Source organism: Indicator indicator, chromosome 11, assembly GCF_027791375.1.
Source record: "Indicator indicator isolate 239-I01 chromosome 11, UM_Iind_1.1, whole genome shotgun sequence".
In the NCBI taxonomy this organism is placed as follows: Eukaryota; Metazoa; Chordata; class Aves; order Piciformes; family Indicatoridae; genus Indicator; species Indicator indicator.
In genome coordinates, this window is record NC_072020.1 from 19,333,298 (window position 1) to 19,350,072 (window position 16,775).

At 52.7% G+C, this 16,775-nt stretch overlaps 2 protein-coding genes across 2 annotated transcripts in view; one reads left to right on the forward strand and one right to left on the reverse strand.

Moving 5' to 3' along the window:
- DLX6 (distal-less homeobox 6) overlaps positions 1 to 1,548 on the forward strand; it is a 3,529-nt gene extending 1,981 nt beyond the window's left edge. Inside the window, exon 3 of the mRNA XM_054385033.1 lies at positions 1,297 to 1,548. Coding sequence (XP_054241008.1) covers positions 1,297 to 1,548 — 252 coding nt within the window. The remainder of the gene's footprint in view (positions 1 to 1,296) is intronic.
- An 8,867-nt stretch (positions 1,549 to 10,415) lies between these two features.
- On the reverse strand, positions 10,416 to 12,724 carry DLX5 (distal-less homeobox 5). The gene is made up of 3 exons (XM_054385030.1): positions 12,370 to 12,724; positions 11,012 to 11,196; positions 10,416 to 10,748 (listed from the first exon to the last, which is right to left on the reverse strand). The coding sequence occupies exons 1-3, from the start codon at positions 12,722 to 12,724 to the stop codon at positions 10,416 to 10,418; spliced, it is 873 nt and encodes a 290-aa protein (XP_054241005.1).
- Positions 12,725 to 16,775: the final 4,051 nt, after the last annotated feature.

Here is a 16,775-nt window from a genome sequence, read left to right on the forward strand (position 1 = left end):
CCTCGCAACAACCTATAGGCAGAGGGGAAGCAGGAACACGTTGGGAAATACCTGTAAAATCAATAGTTAATTCTCCCTGGATGAGTAACGCAAATGTGGTGGTTACCCTTGGGCAAAATGTAGGGAAGGTGATAACAGATCTGAAGATCAAAGACAGCCATGTACAAAATTATAGCAGGTTAAGCCATAGTTAAGTGTGGTTGGAGTAGCTGTGCCATTCTGCTAATTTAAGCTTGAAAGACACATGAGGCAGTTACAGGCTTCCCAGGCTGGAGTTTGCGGAGAAGTGCGTGGATAGATGGGATCAATTCGAGTACAATGTAATCATGCGAATTTATGAGCTTAAACAAATATCTTCAGGATTTTATCACTGTCATTGATAGCAGTCACTTCCAGCCAGTGATTTTTTAATACTCAGCAAACATTAATCATGAGAACAGACATGATGGTTTTCCAAATGGGATTTTAGTGTCCTCAGCATGTACGTTCTCTCTCACTGCTGTCTTGCTTCCTCGCACACATAGATTTTTTTTAGGAGCCCGATCCTGAGCATGCAGCTAAACAAATCTAAATGTGATGTCTGCAAAGTTTGCAAGGTCAAATACACGTGTGGGAGTTGTTTTCTTTGTTTGCTTGGCTTGAAGAGATATGCATGTATGTATCATTTTTATAACAATTCTGATCTGACAGTGTGGGCCCGATCTTTGCACATCTCATCCATTCTTGGGAGTTGTGCTGGATTAGGAGCAGGATGAGACCCAAAGCGACCTTGATAACAAATTGCTCTCTAAAAGAAGAGAATCTTCCTCTCTTTAAAAACAACTTCTATAGTAAAGCCACAACTCTGGTTCCATGCTGCCTCCTCCCCTGTCACATCAGCAAGGACCGCTTGATCGTGTATCTTTTCTTTGTAAGATGCACTTTGTCTATTGGCTCCTGTCTCCTGGCATAAAATCATATGATTGCCCATGTTTGACAACAGTTTGCCCACACGATCAAATGGCCTCCAAAATTCTGAACGTGGCATTAAAGGAGGAGAACTCAGCGCGTGGGCTCAGCTTCCATCAATCTGGCCTGCCCAGGGAAAATAACGTTCCAGGTTAAAACCCACTTCCAGCTCCACTCTGCCTCTCCTCTCTCTCCAGCTGTACCCAGCAGCTCACCCTCCTTCCCCTCTCCCCATCCCCAGCTCCACACCCGACTCGTATGGGCTCTCAAGACCTTCTCTAGAGCAAACCCTTGCCGTACCCTGGGTGCTGACGGCAGCTTTAATATCTGCTGCGTTTTGGTTTACAGGTGAAGATCTGGTTTCAGAACAAGCGCTCCAAATTCAAGAAGCTGCTGAAGCAGGGCAGCAACCCCCATGAGAGTGACCCTCTGCCCGGCTCCGCCGCCCTCTCCCCTCGCTCTCCGGCTCTGCCTCCGGTCTGGGACGTTTCAGCTTCTGCCAAGGGAGTCAATATGCCTCCCAACAGTTACATGCCTGGCTATTCTCACTGGTATTCTTCTCCACATCAAGACACAATGCAGAGACCACAAATGATGTGAATTGTCCAAGAGAAATACTCTCCCAAGAACGCCTCGTCTCGACATGGCAAAAAGTCCCCCTGCTTTGCCAAGCCGTGCCAGCTACCAGGCTCTGTGTGAACTTGTAGATGCGGCAAAGAGACAGAGTGGCTTTATTTTATTTGATTTTGATTTTTTTTTAAAGTAACCTCAGCGATTGATCTTGAACAGAAAGACACAATTTTCATTCTGGCGCACAGAAGACACTTCTCTTTAGGATATTTTCCCTTGGACTCCAAGGCACCAGCCTCTTTCTCTGTGGAATATACGTCAAAACAGACTTTTTGCAGACTTTGCCCACAAGAAGAACCTGAACCTACCATGGCAGCCGTTTTTACTTGTTTAATGACCTAAAGACATTACATGATGAAAGAGAGACTAGTCAAAGCTCCTCCATTTTTATTCACCAAATCCGGACTGGGGAAAGAAAAAAAATAATAAAAGAGAAGAAGGGATTGGGGAAAAAAAAAGTTATAGAAAAGAATTAAAGAGGCAAATAAAAAAGGAGAACTGGCTGAAAAACTAAAAACATGCTGTAAGATTAGAACATTACCACGAAGAAAATCCTGCATGCTTTCTCAAAATGCAATGGGCTGCGGCTCAAGAAGAAGAAACCACCATCTGCCCAGCCAAGAGCCCCGCAGACACCCTCACACAGCCGGACCGACTCCCGGAGACGAGCAGGAAAGACAGAGCGACGGACCCGTGTATCTCCCGCAGCCGCGGGCTGGGGAAGGGAGGTTCGGCGCTGCCTGACCGCAGTCTCACATGTCCCCACGCTCCCCCATCCCCGAGCGAGAGGGACCTTTCCCCCCGAGCAACCTTTCTGTATATATTGTTGAATTTTAGTTGTACATATACTTTGTATGTTTTTGTCTTCTTTCATATATAGAGTAAAAGCCACAAAACGCCTGCCTGGCTCCTATTTCTCTCCGTCTTGACTGACCCCCACCTCCCCCGACCTGCTTCCCCCTCCCAGTTTAGCCCAGGCAGCTGGACGCAGTGCCCTCCCTCCCTCACCCTCCCACCCCCAGTTTAGCCCAGGCAGCTGGACCGGTGGCCCCTTCCCTTGCCTGCGCGCACGGACATCACTACCTGCACACGGATATGCGAGCAAAGACAGAAAAGATGGAGGGGGGATGGGTGTGCGGGGGGTGTAGCTGGTGGTTTGACTAGCCATAAGGCGACGACTAAGGAGATGCCGAGACCGCAAAGCTAAACCTAGAAGAAGTTTCTGATCGCCCGGACATTTCTGCTGCTATCTCTCTGCTCCGCTGCTCAGCTGAACCGAGCTTTCTCGCCGAGGCAAAGCTCAGAGCCCTGCCTTTCCTCCCAAAGGCTGGAGACTCCAAATTATTAAGCAAGGAAGCGCCCTCCTTTGTTTTTCAAGAGCAGACAATGCAAGCTGAAGAATGTTTTTGCAAAGCCCTGAGAAATGCCGAGGCACACAACATTGCTGTCCAGCCAGTTCCAGCCTCACCAGCTTGTGGAAAGCACAGTAACTACTGACAATGAAAATCCCTTTCCTCATCCAAGCTGGTGCCCCATACTGCGAGAATTAATGGCTAGAGACCTGGGCATCCTTCAAATTATGAACCTTGAAACCACTGAGCCATTTATCAGAAGTCAATAGAGATCCTCAGAGTGCTCCATATAATGACAGCTACATACAGTCGTGCAAAAGGACAGTCACTATAATTAGACACAAAGCAAAGACTACTTACCAATATACCAGTTTTTTGGGGGGTGTTTTTTGAGTTTTTTTTTTGAGCAACTTCCACGCTCAGTCAGTCTTCAGAGTGGTTTAAAACCGATCAGTCTTGTCATTTTCTACCATTCGTATTGTTACATTAGGAAAAATGTTTTCTTTTCTTTTTTCCCCCTTCCCACTGTGAAACTTTGGGTTCAGAGCTCCCCAGGATCAATTCTGAACAAAGCCTCCAGCTGCAGTGCCATCCAATTTGAAGCAGACATTGGGGACAATTTAAGGTTTTTATCCACAAGAAGGTTTTTTTCCATTCTCTTAAATGCAGCCATAATTAGAGTAATTTTTCATGTAGCCCGCTGATTACAGCGTTTTTACCGTCAAAGATAATTACCTGTAATTTTCTTCCACTTTTAATACTAAAAAGCCATCTTTATTTAGATTCAGGAACAGGAAAGGCGAAACAAAAGAGGAAAATTATTCTGTTATTCATACACAAATTGCAGAGACGTAGGGCCTAAAATTGAAAATTAACCAAAATTATAATGCTGAAAAGAATGGAAGAGGCTTCAGAAGTACAGCTGGTAGTGGGGTTCACTGAATTATTCAAGTGACACTGGGGAGAAAGCTACCACACATCTGAACCAACAGCGTTTGTGTGTCTGGGCACCTCTCAAAAACCCCTGATTGACACCCCCAAGAGCTGCTCCCCTGTGCGGGATCATCCTTGCACACACACTCCCCCCCTCCACCCCCCCACCCCCCCCTGCAGAAAGGTGGTGGACATCCCGGTGAGGGATTCCCGTATCCTGGTGAGCCCGGCCGAGGTGAGCCGAGCCAAGCCAAGCCAAACCCAGTGGGGCCCGGCCCCCACGGCCCCCCGCAGCAGGCTTAACCCTTTCCCTGCATCCTCCGAAGTGGGAGAGGCGGCTGGCGGTCCCCGCCCCGCTGGCAGGCCCCCGGGGAGGGGGGGTTGAAGAAGCTGGGGGAGGGCTGCTTCCCGTGAGCTTTCGGGGGGCTCATCCTCTCCTGTGCATCTCGCCGGTGGCAGCATGGGTACCGGCGCGGGGAGCGTGTGGGTGCGCAGTGCCCTCCTCCCCCACGGGTGGGCTCAAATCAAACCCAGACAGTAAGCAAGCGACAAAACAAATAAAGGATAACAATAAACAAAGGCTCGATAGCTGAGGAGAGCGGGAGAAGCTGCGGGAGGCAGGCCTTCCCGGGGAGCGACCGGCAGCGGCGGCCCCGCCGTTTCCCACCCGCGCAGCTGCCAGCCCCGGGAGACTCCCGTTGAAACAGCGTCATCTATGGATGGAGCGGTGGCAGCTCTTCCACGGCAGCTCAGCCACCCAACCTGCCGCCACCGGGCTGCCAGCTCCGGTTCCGCACCACCTGCCCGCCCGGCACAGCCCCGGGGCGCCCGGGATAGGCATCGCGGAAAAGCCGCGCTGCTGCTGCCCCATCGCGGGGCTGGGCACCGGGGCTGGCATTGGGGTTCTCCGTCGCTCCTCACACCCCTCACCCAATCCCGCGCCGCCCCCGGTAGCACCGGGATGAGTGAAAAGGGTTGAGGAGCTACCGGGGTCCAGCCCAATGAGGGAAAACACCGGCGCAAGAATGACCGCGACAGCAAGGAGGGACCGTGTCTCGAAGAGGAAGGCGCAAAACAGCAGTCACAAACCGACCCCCAAACACAAGCGAGCCCCCAAACTTACCCCCTGTGACAAATCTGCTAAGCAAAGCTCGGGGTCTAGAAATCTACACTGAACAGAAGCAGTGGAGAATATTTTTCTGAGTCTCAGGGCAGAAGCTCTTTCTCTATATTCTTGGTTGAGTGAGCACATCCAGGTGTGAAATTGTTTGCACACCCCAGCACCTCTTATATTGCCAGCAAAATTAGCTGTTATTACTGTCACTGTTTAGTGATGGTTAGCTTGATAAAAAAAAAAAAAAAAAACCTGCTGTAATCAAGACCTGGCGCATCTTTGCAAATTACAGATAATTGTAAACGTCCAGATTATGATAATAGCATCCTAATCCAGCCTGCAATATAATTATTACAGAGTGTTACATCTGAAACTGTCCAGTAGGGCTAATTCAGCCATTATTTAGACCCTATTTTTGCGCTGCAAATGGGTTGCTGAGTTGAAAATGTACGATTGTAATTTCACGGGGCACTCAATGAGTAATGGTATAGGGAGAGGAAAAAACACAAAAGTGAAATGTGAACGGTAGCGATCAAATCAGACTCTGAAGGACAAAAGACTGTTTCATTCACAGGGAATGAGAAGAGCGGGAATTAAGAAAATAGCAAATCAGTGGTCGGCGGCGTTACGTTGTCCAAATCTCAACCAGCGCGGTCCTGATGTGCAGGCAGCGGCTGATGTTCGGGGCTGCCGCCTGCATCAGTCCGCCTCTTCCCGCTGCTCTCTCCCCGGCAGCTGGAGGGATCCACGGGCTCCCCACCCATCCCCGAAAGCGGGCTCACCCTTGCCGTGTGCCGCCTCTCACGTCACTTTGGGAGCCTGGTAGCCAGGGTGAGGGTGGGGGGGAGAAATGCGTGGAGAGGGCTGCGAGACACTAGGGCCGGGCATCTTCCGCGGGAGGCTGCGGAGCCGGCCCGGCCTTTTGCGCTCCCGCTCCCTCGCTGGACCAGCCTTCAGGGGTCCTTAAGGAAATTATCACAGAACCGACTCAATTGTAATTAATTAAGCAAAAGAGCCTAGCTAACAGGACTACCTGCAGCTAGCGAGGTTAACTCACTGGGCTAGCTGGCTTTCCACTCCTGATTAGCTTTTATTAACCCGGGACGCCAAATACACAAATCTGCTTCATTTTTAATGGGCCAAATCATCAAAGCGCGGTTGCTGCTCCACCAGCAGGTACCGGCAGGGTCCCGGTGAGTGGAGGCAGCGCCCATGGCTGGCTCCGTGGGTAGGAGGGGTAACAGCCCCAGTCTTTGCTGACCTCCCCGTGCTGCAGCCGCGCCTTCCTCTGCTCGCTTTTCTACGAGGGAATTAATAAAAAATAACGCGGCGAATGGGAAAGGAAAGTTCAGCGGCTGCCGCCACTGAAAACCCTATAAAGCGCGCTATATGCTGCATATCGAGGAGACTGTAAAGATTTCCCGGGATGGAGAGCGCAGGCAGGCGGACGATGCCTCCGCAGGAGCATGAATCCAATCCAGGATCTGGCCCGGCGAGGCTCGCTGATCGTCGCTGCAAAGCCCAGGCTGAGGTTTGGGCAATCTCCCCGGGACTGCCGAAGGTCAGGCAGCGACGGCAGGGGAGCGGGCAGCCAGCCCCAGGCTCCTCCCCGCCCAGGGCTGGATCAGTCGCAGCTTCTGTCCAGGCCTGGATCTCTGGGCCCGCATCTAAAGGGAAATAAGGAAGCCAGGGGCCCTAGAAGTTTAGTGTTTTTTGGTTTTTTTTTTTTTTTTTTTTTTTTTTTTCCCGCTTTGAGAGTCGTGTCCGTGTAAGGTGTTTACACGGACACCTGGGGCGTGGGTGCGTGTCGGGGTTCATGGGGGGTCACTTTTCCTGAATGATAAAACATTATTTACCCTCCCAAATCACATGTGAAAAGACATACCGCCGAACAAAGAGCAGAAAATTTTAATTGAGGTAACACAGATTCCCCCTAAAAGAAGAAAGAGAAAGGGAGGCTGTTCCTATTCTCCCGGCTTTTGTTTTGACCGGGTTATTGCCTTACTGCAGGCAACCGAAAGCAAGAGGGGCTTCTCCCTCCCACCCCATCCCGACTTCCCTATATCAATAGATCTCCTTTCTCTAATCCACGACCGAACCACCTAAAGTCTGTCAGTCGCAAAATTGCGTGGTAGAAACCTTTAATAGTTGCCACATGTGCCATGCACATTTGGGTTGCCGGTGAGGAGCGGGCAGCGAGTGCCGGGCGGGGGGGGATATGAATTCATCAGGGCACAACGAAGGGAGCGGGAGGGCGACAGGGACGCTTGACAAGAGGGCTGCTTTGCCGCGGTGACAGGTTGGAGGGGGTAGTGTTTTGGGTTTTTTTGTTTTTCCCCAGAGAGGAGGGGGTGGGAAACCGGATCGCTCGGGGAGGAGACTCTTCCCCGCCGGGCGATGCTGAGATGCTCGGGCAGGAACAGCGGGAGATTCTCTGGGGAAAAGGAGTGTCCATAGGTGGGAGTGGTGGACAATCAGCTGTATGTGGATGTTGTGGATGTGCGTCCCATCCAGGAATGAGCGCATTTTTTTTGGGGGGTGGCGGTGGTGTGGATCTGCTGTGGTGGGAGAGCCCCCGGGGTGCAGGCAGTGTCAGAAGTTCTCGGTCTGGGGCAGCTGGGGCTGCAGGCTGCTCTGTGTCTGTGTGTCTGTCTGTGCGTCTCTGTGTCTGTGTGTGTGTCAGGCCCTGTGGCTCAGCCCTGGAGCCACTCGGCACCCACAGGAATGTGGCTCCTCTCGGCTCCCCGAGCTGCCCCGGCTCCACATGGAAGTGGCCGCCAGGAAAAGAGAAGGGAGGGGAAGAGAGAAGGGGGGTGGAGGAAAGGAAAAAAAGCCCCGAGCCAACAGTCCGCCCAGCCCAAACCCAGAGGCAAACAAAGGACAGTTCATCCCATCCTTTTCCCGGGGAGGCAAGGGGGGAGGCCCGGAGAGGCCAGACTCCCTCCGGCCGCGGGCAGGGGAAGATCCGGGATGTGCCCGTCTGTGTGTACGGGGCAAGGGGGCCAGGAGCATCTCCGCTGAGACAGGGGCGGGTGGGGGTAGAACGTGGGTGTGCATTGGGGTTGGAGCAGCGAAGACAAGGAGTCCCGGCGAGGGTCATTTCCGGACCAGACCTGGCTACCCTCTCCTGGAGAAGAGTGCCAGGCTCTCATCGACCTGCCCAGCATCACCCCGAGCTGAGAAGAGGAGAAATTAAGCAGGGAGGGGGACCGGCATGGAAACCGAGCCGACTGGCTCGGAGCGGGGAGTGGTGCCAGAGCCCAAGCTGCCCGGCAGTGGGAATTCCCACCCCTTCCCCGCATCCTGCTCGCCGCATCCCGCCTGCCCGGAGCTGCTCCTGCACCCTCGCTCTTGCAGGTTATCGGAATCCAATAGCCCCGTGACAGCTCCTCAAAGAAAAGGGTGGGTGGACCGGCCTGGGAAAATACGCTTCCACTTCTTGCGTCCAAGCTTTTCTACAGGGGGAAGGGACCCTAGGAGAGGGGATAATCTCTTACTACAGGTCGGAGAAAAAAAAAAAGCTTGTCTAGAGAGTAACGAGGAAAAGAATGTAAGAAAATAAAAAGCTCGGTCTTGTTGGTTTTGTTTTGTTTTGTTTTGTTTTTTGCACTGGGTGGAAGTTAGCAGAAGAGACAAAGCCGAGCTTTTCAAAAGCTTCAGAGTCGTGGAAAGTCCCTGAAACCTTGCGACTGAAATAAGCAGGATCTTCCTGAAACTTTTCAGGATCCTGTCCCCCAGAGCCGCTGAGGAGATACAGGGAGCGGCGGGGGCACGGCGACAAGGCAGCCCGCTAACCGGGCAGGGTTGGGCAGCCACCAGCAGCCCCCATCGACCTGCCTCCGGCACCCACGCACCCTTCCCCAGTGTACAGGGAGCAGCTTCACCGAACAAACTGGTCTATTGTACTGGGAGCCATTTACCAACCCCCCCAGACCTATTACAAAACAGCAGCCCCGGGTTTCTTTCTTTGGGGGCGGTGTGGGGGAAAACACGCACAGCCGCACACGTACTCACGCACAAAACATGGCAGGCAGGAACGGAGAGCGAAGGAAGGAAGGGAGACAGACCAGAGACAGGTAAGTGTGCCCCAGGGAAGAAGCCTGCCATTTCAGGCCTCTCCTCCCACCCCGCCAGAGCTCTCCCCGCCACCCTAGTCTGGCAGCGAGGAAATGTTCTAGTTCGGGGATCCTTCAAGCGACGCCTTTGTCACATTCCCTGCAGCCCCCTTTCCCCCACAGCTGTGGATTTCCAGTGTGGCTCCCTGCTCCCCTCCCGTGACGGCTGAGTGGCCTCGTGGGATCGCGTGCCGCCGCGGGGTCCCCACGGGCAGGGTGCTGCTGAGGAAAAGATGGGGATTCTGCCGGGAGTGGGGCCCGTGCATAGTGCTCCGTGGGCGGCCGAGCTGGAGCCATATCCCCATCCCCATCCTCAGGGCACTGGGCAGCGCTAGGGATGGCTCAGCTGCCCCCCTAAAAGAGTGCAGAGATTAAAAAGAAAAAAAAAAAAGAAAAAGAAATTTAAAAAATACAAATACCTCCACAAAGTCCCTTCTTCAGCTAGAGCCGCCGCAGACTTTTAGCAGGAGCAAGGGGAGCAGGGCCCTCATTTTATCCTTTTCCCCTATTTAGTGGCTCCCTTTGATGGAAATGTAATTTGTATAATTAACCGAGCACACACGGGCGACTGATGGGCTGTGGAGTGTGCAGCTCTCGACGCTAATTGCTCTCAGGAAAGGATTCAGGGCTGCTTCAGGCGAGAGATTTGTTTTCTAGCATCAGGATTGGGCAGGCTCAGCTTAAATTGCCCTGCAATAAGGTGTACGCAGTCCTGCAAGAGCCCCTTTTTCTACTGGGGAGGGAACATCTCCCGTGGGGATCTTACAAGGGTCAGATCCTGCCAACACAGCACGACACAGCACAGCGACCGAATGTGAACTCCCAGGATCGGGCCCCTCAAAAATCCCTCTTCCCTACCTCACTTTCTGCAAATAAATTGGCATTATCACCATCATCATGATGATAATTATTTTTGTTCCCTCTTATTCATAGTAGAGGGGTTATTTTGTAAATGTTTCTCGTGGTCGAAATAATTTTATTTTATTCAGAATATACAGTTTAATTCCTCTATCTACAATTATTTACAGGGTTAAAATAACATTGAAAAAAAGTCTCTGGAAAAGTTGAGGTCATAGATTTTCAAGGCACCATTGACAGTGTCCACAGCTGAGCCAAAAAAATGTCCGTATTGTATAAAAAAAGGGGTTCCTTTGAAATGCAATAAGTTACATGCACAAGCTTTACACATTTTAATCTTTTCGTCTGTTTCTTTTCCCTTTTAAAAATTCCCTGTATGCATTCCTTTTGTTATTATTCCTTAACAGTAAAATACAGGAGTCCAAGGAACAGCAACCAAAAAAAAAAAAAAAAAAAGGTCAGGCTCTAATAAATTGTCCCAGAGGCCAGCGCTAACGGGTGCTGTAGGGAGCCGTGGGGTTGGAGGTGGGAGTTGATGGAGTTGGCAGCAGGGTACCAGGAAGCGGAGCTCTCCAGGTAGCTGGATGCAGGGGATGGGTTGGAGTTTGGAGGGTGAGCGTGTGCGTGGGCATGGTGACTGAGGGAGCGGGATGAGCCCTGAGGTTCCCAAACCGCAGGCGACTGTGGAGAGTTGCAGGCCATGGGGTCGCTGGAGCTGGGGCTGTGCTCCGGGGGCATCTCCCCATTCTTCATGATCTTCTTGATCTTGGATCTTTTATTCTGAAACCAAATTTTCACCTAGAAGGGGTGCGGCGGGGGTTGGGGGGGAGGGGGTGGACGGCGGGAGAGAAAGAGGGGGGAGGCAAACCGATACCATTAATGCCCGCCTGGAAAAATGGTGCTCCGCGGTTACCAGCAACCCGCGACCCGCCGCCCCCTCCCCAGGGCCCGAGCCGGCCCTTCCCACCGCTCCGGGGGGCACCCGGAGGTCTCTGCCCAGCCGCGCCGAGCCGAACCGAACCGAACCGATCTCGCGAGCAGAACCGAACAAAGCGAGATACCTGTGTTTGCGTGAGCCCCAGGGAAGCGGCCAGCTCGGCCCGCTCGGGCAGGGCGAGGTACTGGGTCTTCTGGAACCTCCTCTGCAAGGCGGCCAGCTGGAAGCTGGAATAAATAGTGCGGGGTTTGCGCACTTTCTTTGGTTTGCCGTTCACCATCCTCACCTCGGGCTCCGCCACCTCTTTCTCTGCACGGGCGTAAGGGCGGGAGAGAGACACAGACGCAGACATTAAGGCGCGGAACGGCTTCGCTCCGCACCGCCTGTGCCACCACCGGCAGCAGCGTCCCGCCCGCGGGCTGGGCCGGGTCGGGCTGGGCAGGGCAGCGGCGCCGGCCCGACGGGGCCCCGCGGCTCCCCTCGGGGGCTCCCTCCGACGGCTCCCCGCTGTGAAACGGGGCCGCCCTCCCTGCTCTTGCCGTGGCGGGCCTTGGCCCTCCTCTGCCTCCTGCCCCAGGCATCCTCCGCGGAGCGCGGCGGAGCCGGTCGAGTAGCACTGCGCGGGAGGGAGCGGGGGAGATGTGCGCCTGGCGCGGGATCTGGCCCCATTATGGGTGCCTTGATGGGACAAGGTTGGCCCAGCGTGGAGAGACCGACACAGGGCACCGATTGCTTCTCCCGCCGCCGCCGGCGTGTCCCCAAGTACCACCGCGCTCGTCTCAGCCAAGCCTCAGCAGCTTGACTTGGCTACAGGCTTGTTGCTTTTTAATTTTTTTTTTCTTTGTCCTTTTTATTTTATTATTTTTTAAACCTCCACAGCAACTTACAAAGATGCAAATGGAAAACGCTAAAAACGCGACGCTTCCAGTAAAGAACTCTCCCGGCTTCGCAGCTCCACCACTGCTGGGCTCCCCCTCCCAGTCTCCTCCCCCGCCCCTCCAGCACAGGGGGAAGGAAACTTTCTTTGCCACCGCCAACCTGAGTTTTGAGACACGCAACGAGGCTCGGCTATTTTTTCTCCCCTCCTCCTGCGGAGCAGGCAGTGGGGAAGAAAAACAGAGGCAGCCTTGGGGGCCCGGGGGCATCTGGCTGATATTTGCTTCTCTAAAGCACTAGTACAAGCACTTGTGGTTTAGATAGTGCAGGCTGGTCAGGAAAACTGGACCATCGTTCCACCTATTTTTAAAATCTTTCTTTAATCTTCCTTTTAAATTTATTTTTATAGTAAGATGGGGACAATACTTTTATAATGTTTATTTTAAAAATTACTATTTTTATTTCTCCTTGTGCTTCAGGGCAAACTGCGTCCCTGTAGTCCACGGGGCAGAGATCTGCCGGGGTGCGCTTCTCCAGCCTTACCAACACCTCGGCAAGGTCCGTGTGTATCCCCCCGCCCCGAGGCCCCCGACCCTCGGTTCTCACCTGGCTGGCTGGAGGAGCTCTGTACGCGGTTGTAAGCCCCACTGTACTGGTGGTAAGGGCTGGCGTAGCTGTAGTCTGCATAGGCTTTGGGAGGATAGTTCCCAGCAGATCCATTCATGCCGTGGTACTGGTACTGGTAAGGGTTGAGCGCTTTGCCGTAGGAAGCCGAGGTAGACGAGCAGTAGCCGTGCGGGGCTCCCCCCGCCGGGCTGTAGTAGTCGGAATCCGTAGCCGAGGACTCGGGTAAAGTGGGAGATTCCTGGGACGGGTGGTGCATGGCTGCGGACGTCTGAAAAGGAGCCTGGAAGTCACCGGATCTGATGTTGGGGACCCTTCTGTCAAATACTCCTGTCATAGCTGGGAGCTGGCGGGCTGGCTGGGGCTGGCTGCTGCTGGGGGCTGCTGGGGTCTAAGCAGACATGTCTGGGGGAGGAGGCTGCGGCGCTCTGTCTGTCTCCGGCAGACTGCTGGCTGGGGCTCAGCATAGGCTTGGTTAAATCCTTAATTGCGCTCTTACGCACAGCAGGGTGGATCGGGTTCCATTGGCCAGAGCAATCGGGAGCAGCGACACCCTAACTCGTCCAACTAGTTTAGCACAACAAAGCTTTGGCTTAAAAAAAAAAAAAAAAAAAGAAAAAAAAAAAAGAAAAGAAGTCCCATTCAAGCTCTTTTAAAATGAATACCAACAGCGATCTCCAAGCTGCAGCGTCGCGATAGCGAGGTTTCGGGCTCCCCACCTCAGCTCTTCGCAATCCTTGCAGTAGGTGAGGGGGCTCCGACGCCCCCCTCCTCAAGTCCGGTGTCCCGCACCGCCAGCCCCAGTTTACCGTTGGGTTCCTCTTGGGAACAACGCACCGGGCGCTCCTGGTTCCCAGCGCTGATCAATTCGCGTCTAACTGGGTCTGTTCTATTCTTAATTGTCCTCCCACTCCGGGGGGGACTTCATCCGGGACCTCTACGTTAAATAAAGTAAATCATACCACCCTCCCCCCCCCCAAACAAACAAACAAAGCCCAAACCAACAACCAAACCCCAACTTGATTTGTAGTTACATCATTTCCTGCACTGAAGACCCGAGCACGGCCTAGAAGATCCCGGCAGGACGCCGTGCCGTGCTTGGGGTGTGTGGGAGCTGCTGGGGGCACTGGTGGCACCCACTTGGCTATGGCATGGTGCCTAAGGACGGAGAAACCCGGTCCCCCTCCCCGGTCCAGGTGCGGGGGCCTCTCCTCACTCACGATGCTCATCACCGGCTGCGGCCCACAGTCAGATGCTTATCACGGGGGGAGCTCACATTGCCCTCACGCGCGGGCAGGAACACTAGGAGGCCGTCGCAAGAGGCCATTTCCCGGGTGACAACTCCCCAAGAAGTGACCAGGGCAGGGATGTTCCCTCTCCATGCAGCACCGCGCATCAGCGACACCTTCCTTCACTAGCACCCAGGTCCCAGGTGATGGTTTCCACAGATCGGCGGTGCCCATCCTTGGTCATTTTACCAGAAACCTTGCAAAAACCCTCCAAAAACTAAAAGAGAAAAACCAACCTCCCAAAAAACCCAACCAAAGATCAAATTTTACTAGACACGAAGGAAAACAAATAAAAGACTGTTTTCAGTGACCTGTAGTTGTAGATTTTTCTGAAGTTGTTTACTCTCCAGATTTAGCCTGTTTGCTCACTGAAGATCTCCTAGCCAGCTGGGTAACACTTGTAACACAACCGTTCGTGTTGTACTTGAACTTATTGTTTGATTTGGAAATATCCACAGCTCATATAAAATCACATTAAAAAAATCCCTCAGCATTTCATTATATTAATCACTTACTTAAAGCCGTTGCAGATATCTTCCCCCTCCCCTTCCCCTCTATTTTTTTTCCTAAAGAGAGGAATATATGTTTACGACTGGAGAGGGGGGAAGTAAGTTTATTAAAGCTCCCAGTTTGCATCCAGTTGGAGGGGACGGTAGAGATTTTAAACAGATGAAGAGGGGGAGAGGAGGGGGGAGCCCATTTGTGTCATAAATTCCAGGGCACTGCACTTTCAACACGTCCGGGCAGGAGGATGCCATTTGAAAGGAGAAAAGAGAAGAGGACCTAGGAGCTGGTATCTCACTCAGTGTCCGGAGCTGCAGCGGGTGCCGGCCAAACCGTCCTGACAAGCTGTTTATTTTCCTTTTTTTTTTTTAAATATCCCCCCTCCCCCCCCCCCCCCGGGAAATAGGGATCGGTTTTTCTGCAGCAGGCAAAGTTTGCTCTTGTTTTATTCAGAGGCAAGGCAAAGCAAGGCAAGGACAGGAAAAAAAAAAAAGGATATAAAAAGGATACCAAACCAATCCAAACCAGAAATCCACCAGATACAACCTCAAAAACCCTAAACTGATTTTTTTTTTTCCCAGGGACACCCACAGTCGTTGTCGTCCGTCCGAGGATTAACGGGCAGTGGACACGCAAATCTTGCCGGTTTGCGGCTTTCCTGCCTCTGGTCCTTCTCGGTCCGAACCCGATTTTCTTGACTTTTTGCTATTTAAAAAAAAACATTTTATTTATTTATTTTCCCCAGCGGTTTTTATTTAACACATCCGGTGTAGAGCGAGCGTTTCAGGGGGAGCCCGGAGTCTGTTTTCTATTTCACAATACGCTCATTGTTTACCGGCACATGCCCGCCGCACCCCCTCAGCGGCTGCCCGGAGTCCCCCTCCCGAGCCTAGCCGCGGCTCCTTCGGGACCAAGCCCCGTTATTCCACGGTGGGAAGGCAGAGGGCTGTGTGTGTGTGGGAGTGGGACACATACACAGGATGCTGTCCCTGTCCCGCCGCCGCAGCCTGTCCCGCCGCGGGGGCGCCGCGGACACGGCGCCGGTGCCCGTGACAACAGCGCCATGATGCGGCCTGGCTGCGCGTTGCGCCTCCGCGCTACCTGCGCGTCGCGGCTTCCCCCTCCATCCCTCACAACAACCTCTCCCCGCCGCCTCCCGCCTCCCGCCCCGCCGGGTCCAGACTGAGCGGCGGCGGCGGCCAAGGAGCCGGGGCGGCCCCGCCAGCACTGTCCCCGCAGGGCACGGGGACCGGGACGTGGACAAGGCGCTGATTGTTCCGCCCGCGCCGGGGAGCTGCCGCAGAGACAGAGTTGGGCACCCCTCTCACCCCCCCTCATTCCCAAACCAAGCCCTATGGCGGGATGGGGAAGGGGGAGATGTGTCCCTGCCGGTACCCACTGGCCGCTCCGTCCTGTCCCGGTGCCGGGCTGAACGGAGAGCTGGGTGTGGGGGGGGATTGCTGGGGGTTCTCGGCCTGCTCTCGCTCCCGGTGCTTTGTTCCCAGCCGACGGGCAAAATATTTCGGGTGAAGCCTCTCAGGAATTCTTTTTTTTTTTTTTTTTTTTTATGAAATCTTGAGATTGCATGAAATTTTGCAACTGTCTAGCGAAAATCTTTCACTTTCTGGAGAAAATGTCCTCGTTTGAGCACTGAGAATTTTTGCTGGAAACTTTATTTCCATGGAAATTGCTGGCAAAGAATGAAAGGAATTTTTTCCTCCCCTTCTTAAAAACAACAACAACCAAACCAACAAAAAAAAACCCCACAAAAGGCAAAACCCAAAATCCAAAAAACCCACCAAACCAAACATCAAACAGCTCTCCACACTGGAAACCTGGATTAACTCTTCTTTTATAACATCAGAAAATGGTGATTTCCAAACAACTTCAACAGCCAAGGGCTTTTGTGGTGCTCCGGTCCATCGTTTTCTGCTTGGGACATCTTTACCTGGAGCAGTATTTGCAGCATGAAGAAGCAAAGGGGCTGAAAGTCCTCGTGTTCTTGCCTAAGGCTGTGCAAAAAACTAAAATTACATCAGCTTCAAAGGAAAAATCTTGTCATGTTCAGTATGGGCAAAAGCAAACTGTAAGCCAGTGGAGAGGATTAGCCTAGAAGGATGTTCACATGGCAGTGATAAAAGGGAAAAAGGCAGGAAAGGACTTTGAAAGAAAACCAGTTGTGAGCAAGAGAGAAGAAAGAAACCCAACAGAAAACCCAGGGAAAGAGTCTAGGGTGTTTTGGTCAGATTTCAGTAGCTTTTTACAGAGTCTCTGGGTGCAGAAGGTTCAAGGAGAGGAAAACAAGCATTTCTCCATCTAGGCATAGAATCATAGAATGACAGAATAATTTGAAAATTCGTTGGAAAAGCCCTTTAAGATCATTGAGTCCAACCATTATCTAACTCTACCAAGTCTGGTGCTAAATCATGTCCCTCAGCACCATACCTCTGCCTGTTTTAAATGCCTCCAGCAATGGGGATTCAGCCATGTCCCAGGGGAGCCTGTACCATGCATGACATGCTCTTCTTTGGGGAATGTATGTCCTTCCAAAAGAAAAGGAGAGTTTGTGTTCCTCTGAAGGTCACCACTTGTGTT